The sequence below is a fragment of the Prunus avium genome, chromosome 6 (assembly GCF_965620075.1).
Source record: "Prunus avium chromosome 6, drPruAviu1.hap1.1, whole genome shotgun sequence".
Lineage (NCBI taxonomy): Eukaryota > Viridiplantae > Streptophyta > Magnoliopsida > Rosales > Rosaceae > Prunus > Prunus avium.
The window spans coordinates 31649995-31656251 of record NC_142289.1 but is presented as its reverse complement, the minus strand read 5'-3'; the positions used below and the strand labels follow the sequence as shown (position 1 = coordinate 31656251).

At 40.7% G+C, this 6257-nt stretch overlaps 1 protein-coding gene across 1 annotated transcript; it reads right to left on the bottom strand.

The window, feature by feature from the left end:
* Positions 1–1261: 1261 nt before the first annotated feature.
* Positions 1262–5542, bottom strand: ARF10 (auxin response factor 10). Its single transcript, XM_021976936.2, has 5 exons — positions 5178–5542; positions 3754–5073; positions 1909–2813; positions 1687–1752; positions 1262–1530 (listed from the first exon to the last, which is right to left on the bottom strand). The coding sequence occupies exons 2-5, from the start codon at positions 4858–4860 to the stop codon at positions 1449–1451; spliced, it is 2160 nt and encodes a 719-aa protein (XP_021832628.1). The 5' UTR covers positions 4861–5073; positions 5178–5542; the 3' UTR covers positions 1262–1448.
* Between the last annotated feature and the right edge of the window lie 715 nt (positions 5543–6257).

The following is a 6257-nucleotide window of genomic DNA, read 5'->3' as shown; positions in this document are numbered from 1 at the left end:
GCAGGAAAACAAAGAGGGGTAGTACAGAATACACTGCGTCCGCACGATAATAACGTCCGGATGTCCGCATAAGAGAATTTCTATATATATATATATATATATATATATATATATAGTTATTCTCTCATCTGGATGTCTGCACGTTATTATCGTGCGGATGTCATTGTAAACAGGAAGGAAATCATAAATGGGTAGTAGAGAATACATGGCGTTCGCACAATAATAACTATATATAAATTTTTGGGCACAAGAAGATCAAAGTTCCTAAAAATATTATAAAGCAGGAATCAAGGGTTCAATGTTTGGTGGAAGCTAAGTGGCAAATAGAAAATGTAAATTCAATGAGGTTTCATTTTCATGCAATTCTTCTACTATGTTGAAGTTGAAGGACAAAAGACACAGTCTATGTAGCATAAAAAAAAGTTTTATTTTCTATTCTTTGGCCATAAAAAGGCAAAAATGTAAGACACTTGGAATGGAATGGAAAAAAAACACCAATTCAATAAAGTCAAAAACAAAATACCAATTTCATGAACCCAAAAGCCCTTCACCTTTTTCAAACATCTTAGATTCCATTTCACCATAAACAGGTTCTTGACTTGTTCATGAGATTCTTTTTTTCTTTCTGAATTTGTTCTTTTATTTGAGAATATGGGACATATTTTTGGGTCCCATGTCTCTATATACCATTGTGTTGGAATCTACTTCACATGTAATTGGCTTCAAGCTTAACATGCATATCATGGAAGCCAACCAAGCACCTGGTTTTCTTAAAAACAAATCCCAACAACCAGTGGGTTTTTCATGTCTTTTAAGAATCCCAACAACCAGTGGGTTCATCATGATTTTTGTTTTGTTTTTCATTTTTAACTAAACCTACTTTGCACTATTTTCCTTTTCAATTTTTTGATCTGGTATTGTATGAATAATACTTACAAAATTAGAGTAGTTCTTTTTTGTTTTTTTGCCTGACACATGACATGAGAGTGCATGTTAATTTGGTGTCATCATTCACCTAACCATGAAGCCAACATAACATTCTTCTAACTTCAATTAGGTTAGTGAGGGTTGAATGGCCAATGAACTTAGTCATTCTCTTAAATGCAAATATGTTTGTTGATTTTTCGAAAGCATGGAAATGCTGAAGATGTGCTTGAGTGAAATCTTCTTTGCATTTCCTAGAAACACCATGTGGGTGAGAACATAACCTCTGAGTCTTAAAAGAAAATACATCACTTGCAGAGATGACAGCCATGCAAAATTTTCACCAAAACATTGGGCTTTATTAATATTGATTAGAACATGTACACTTAGCACACGAAATATACCAAGATGACACAGTTAATAAGAGGAGTTCAATATCCCATTTCTCCTAAACTAAAAATTAAGTGAACAACTTCAACATTCATTCAGTATTCTTGGCATTTAGTCTCAAATGCCATACTAGACTAAGCAAATATGCTCAAAGGACCAGTCTTATTTGTTGCGCTGAGTCCATTTTCCGCATTTTGCATTCCTCGAATCCACGTCCTGCAAAACAGTTTTTCAAATCAATATCCACATAGGAAGCTCTTCTCATATATTCAACATTTGATTGGAAAGTTTCTCCAGATGTTTGGAAGACAAAGGAATGCATTGGAAGAGAGATCCATATATATCAAGTGTGAGATCATTTTTTTCACTTACCTGCCAATACTTTCACCGATTGGATGTGTTAGAATAGTCAGTCTTTTTGCTTTTTTCATAAAATCACTGCATTGCCAACAAAAGGAGAGAGAAAAGAAAAGCAAATAAATATAAAGCTGATGAAACCAAATTCACCTGAGATGGGAGCTAGGACTCCATGCAGAGTTCAAAATTCATATGACAATAGTTAAGAAAAGAAAGATATAACATAATAAATGATACCTGAATGGTTCAACTCCAGTTTGTTTAACAGCACCTGTCACATCCCGGTAAAGAACATGGCTCAGCAACCCTGGTTTTTCTATTCCAAACATGTTGGCCAGCCTCCTGTACAGCTCTTCATAAGAGCCAAGAACCGAGAGGTCCAGAGTCCGCCCCACATCCTCTGACTCCATGAACACCTTGCAATGACCGGTATCCAGTTCAAAGTCAGAACCTTGAAAATCCTTATTCCATGGAAACCCAGCATTAGAGGATTTTTCTAGTGAAACTTGCGGCTCAAGTGCAGATTTTGAACCATCAGAAAGAAACTTTGTTCTGTCTTGATTCCCATCTTTTGAATCTTTCCCAGTAAGAAGTTGTGAAACTGCATCACTGGAACAGCTCCGAGAAATCTGCTGCTCGGTAAGTATTGGTTGACCAAAGAGTAAAAACTGGTGTTTCTTCACATTATCAGATTTCTCCGAGTTCTGACTAGAATTCCCCATTGTCAGCAAGCAAGAAAGGTTTTCATTGCTGCTTGTATGGCCTGCCCTAATGCCATTGGAGATTCTAGAATTTTGATCGCACCGCTGGAAACTGGATTGGAACAGCCCCGACTGCAGTTTGTTGTTAACGTGGAGATCTGATAAAGATATTCTAAATTGAGCATGCCTGGCTCCCTGTATGCCTGCAGTAGTGTTGTCAGGTAGACAACACAAGGGGCTGCTGGGCCCGAGGGGGTTGCCTGAAAATGATGGCAATGTTAATTGCCCATCAAGAGTAAAGTCTGGTTGCGGGAGACGCAACTTCTTTCTTGGTGGTGAAAAGGGTGACATGTGGATCATGGGAAAATTTGATACCAGTTCAATCAACCATGGGTTGACACACTTCACATTCTGTAACAAATCTGGCTCATCCCATGTCACCTGTAATATGGTGATTTGTCAAAAGATGTAAAGGGGAAGTGATGCAAAGCAGGATCAAATGAGGTTGCACTTTTTAAACAGGCTACAAATAGGACATAATTGCAACATATTCATCAATAGAAGGGAACATACAAAAAAATTGAGTCTATAGTTAAACAGTTTGGCTGTACTAAAGAACAGTGTTAATATTGTCTTTCCACGCGCACAGTAAGACCGATGGGATGAGTTTGGCTTAAGAATGATGATAACATTCTTATCAACTAAGAGGACTGGACATAATGTGTTCTGTTTAGAATATTTAGGAACTTCAGCAGAAAGGCTGAAATGTTCCACAACTAAAACAATATAGATTCTCTAATGTTATGTCCCACACTACTATGAATGACCATATAGAATCATGGCAGCATGTGAGCTCCATGAAAGTCACGTCAGACATCTGTTCCAACAGCAACAGAAGTTTGGTGCTTCAGACCGCATGTACAGCCCAATCACACAAGGATGGTGGCCGACGAACATAAAGGAAGCAAGAACTGCAGCAATTCGCCAAAATAAGATGGGGAGATGAAAAACTGTGAATTTGGCATGTTGTAAATCATTTTTGTCTTAGTCCTGCAAATGGGTCAAAAAGCTAAAAACACTCTGATTCACTCAAAAACATTTCAGCACATCTAACCAAATGAGAAGAGCCAAATCTCGAGACCTCGGATTCAAGAATTTTCACAAACTGATACAAGGCAAAAGATGCAAGACATGACATGATACGAGGGAAGAGAAATCTGATTGTTCTCTCCCTAGTCCCTACCAACAAACCAAACAAGACAACATGCAAGAACAGCCCCAAGAACACAACCTCAGAAAATAAAAAAAAATAAAAAAAAAGACAACAAAATTCCAAAAACGAAGTACAATTTGAGCACCAAATCACAGAACAATACAATACCTGTAGAAGTCTCCAAGGGGAATTGGGCCAGCGAATTGGGTCAGAAACCTGAACAGAAGCAATGGTACCCATGAACCAGCTGATCCTAGACGAGTCCTCAGTCTCAAACGCCATCTTGAACCTCATTCCTGAGCACCACTGCACCCTCATCGCCGCCCTCACCGCCGAGGCCTTAACGCAAAACTCCGGCGTGCTGGCCCTCGGATAATAAACCACCTCAAACGCCTGCCCATTTGCAGCCAAAGTTGCAGCTTCAACAACACTTTCAGGCCTCACTCTCCCCTTCCCTCTCAAATTCCCATTGGGACTCAAATTCCCACCCCCGTTTCTCACCATCTTGTTCTCTTCCTCTCTCAAAAACACAGAGAACCCACCATATGGAAGAACACAAGCTCCAGAGCCTCCTCCATGGCTGTTGTTCCACCCAGATGCCAATTCAGGCCCACCAGCGCCGTCCAATCCTCTCTTGGCTCGCCTAATCCCAACACAAAGATCACCATTTTCAGCTCTCAAGAACACAATCGAGTCGCCAGCCACCAACTTCTTCTGGTTCACAAATGTGCTCCACCCAGTGGTCAACAAATGGCGTCTGGGCGTGCCTCTATAAATGTGCCTGAACTTCCATATCTCGCCATGAACGTCCTTAGCAATCACGGTCTGGACCGGCGGGTCGGCCGAGTAATCCAATCGAGGAAAAATGGTTTCAGCGCAGTACCTGGGTACAGAGAACCCACCGCCATTGTTAGCGTCCGATTGGGTCAGAGTCTTAGCGAAAGATGCTGGCTTTTCTTGATTTTCAGACCCATCAGCCTCCATGGAGCCCTCATCCGAGGCATAAGGCTCGTTGTTTTCAATTGGATTTAACTTAATCTTGGCGAAGACCTCGTCGGTTTCTGGGTCTGCCATGAATTTGATGGAGGCCACTCTACAGAGAATGAGAGATGGGATTCTGAGGGAGGCTGATGAGAAATCGACATGGGCTTGAGCGTGCTCTGCGTGGCCTTGTGGAAAGTAGAAGACTTTTGAGTTCACCGGAGGCATGTGGACCATGCCTCCGGCACAGGCGTGCCACAGCTGAGGATCCAAGCTTCTCTCTGAGTCTCTCATGGTTTTGAGTCAATTTCAAAAGGTATCCGGATGATGAAAAACAGTGATTGTTTTTGGGTTCTTTTGTTTTCTGGTTTTGGTTGTTGTTGTTGTTGTTAGAATGTTGCTGTTGGTTCAAGGCAATAAAGGCTTCAACTTCATGTTAACGAAGAAGAAAAGGGAAAAAGCTTTGCACCTTTTTGAGAGAGCTTTTGGTGATTCAGTGAGTAAATGCTGTGAGCAGGAAAAACAAAGATCCCAAAATGAGTTAATACAAAATCAAAGTGAATAAAAAGTGGACCTCTATACAATCACTGCATTAACTTCACACTTTTTACCTCGTGTACAACAAAATCGTCACAACAAAAAAGAAAAGCACCGAATAGGAGTGTCGAGTGCGTGTGGGGTTCACTTTTTTACTCCAATTCTTTCAGCTCTGTCTTTGCTTGTTTAGCCCCTTCCCTTCTTCTTGTTTCACTTCAATGTAACACACAGGAATCAGAGAGAGAATGACTGTTTAGATTCTCTCACTACCCAGTAGCCATCTGCTTTTTCTCACTGTGAATTAGCTCCATTACTTTAAAAAGCTCCAAGCTTTAATAAGATCAGCTCCCTCTCTCTCTCTTCTCTCACCTGAATTTTTCCTCCTTATCTTTGTTTTTGTCGTTCATATATTCATTCAGATGTAATCAGATCTGAACACATGGAGGTTTTCTCTCTCCAGAACCGAAACAAAACAAATCTTTAAACCAATAAGATTAATGGGTTTTTCTTTTTCTTCTTGAAATTTAACAAATCAAATCAAAGAATTAGCGATAAAATGGGAAAATATCGCGAGTGAAACTAAGTAACCAGTAACTAGTACTTGGACTGGCTCCGAAATCAGAGCAGTCAAAAGACAAACTTTAACTCAACCCTCGAGTTAAACTTGAGTCTTCTTTGATTTTCCCTTGGTTAACGGTTAACTAGCCCATAGGATTAGTACCAACCTTTGGGGGATTTTGTGCACTCGATCTCGCTGGCGCGTGAGGGAAGTGGCACACTCATGGTTAATGGGAAAATGAAGAACACGCACAGGACGGACCGTGGGGGAGTGTTTGGTGGGGAAGTGGGGGTCCGCGATGTTTTGGTCGGGGCCGATGAAGGGGGTGTGACAGGGAAAGGAGCGTAGGTAAAAAGGGTGAAATGGTAAAAGAGATGAGAAGTGGTTGCTTTGTGTGGAGACTCGGGAGGAGCGGTAGTAGGGTGTATACACTCCTCTCTTCTCTCTTGTTACGGAGAGAAGAGAAAGAAGAGTGTATACGCTCGTTTGTGCAGTAAGTGTGTACACTCGCTTATTGATAGGGAGGAATCGCTCCGAAAATTATCAATGTATTATTACAAGTCAACACAAATTGTAATGGATAGCGATTTCAACA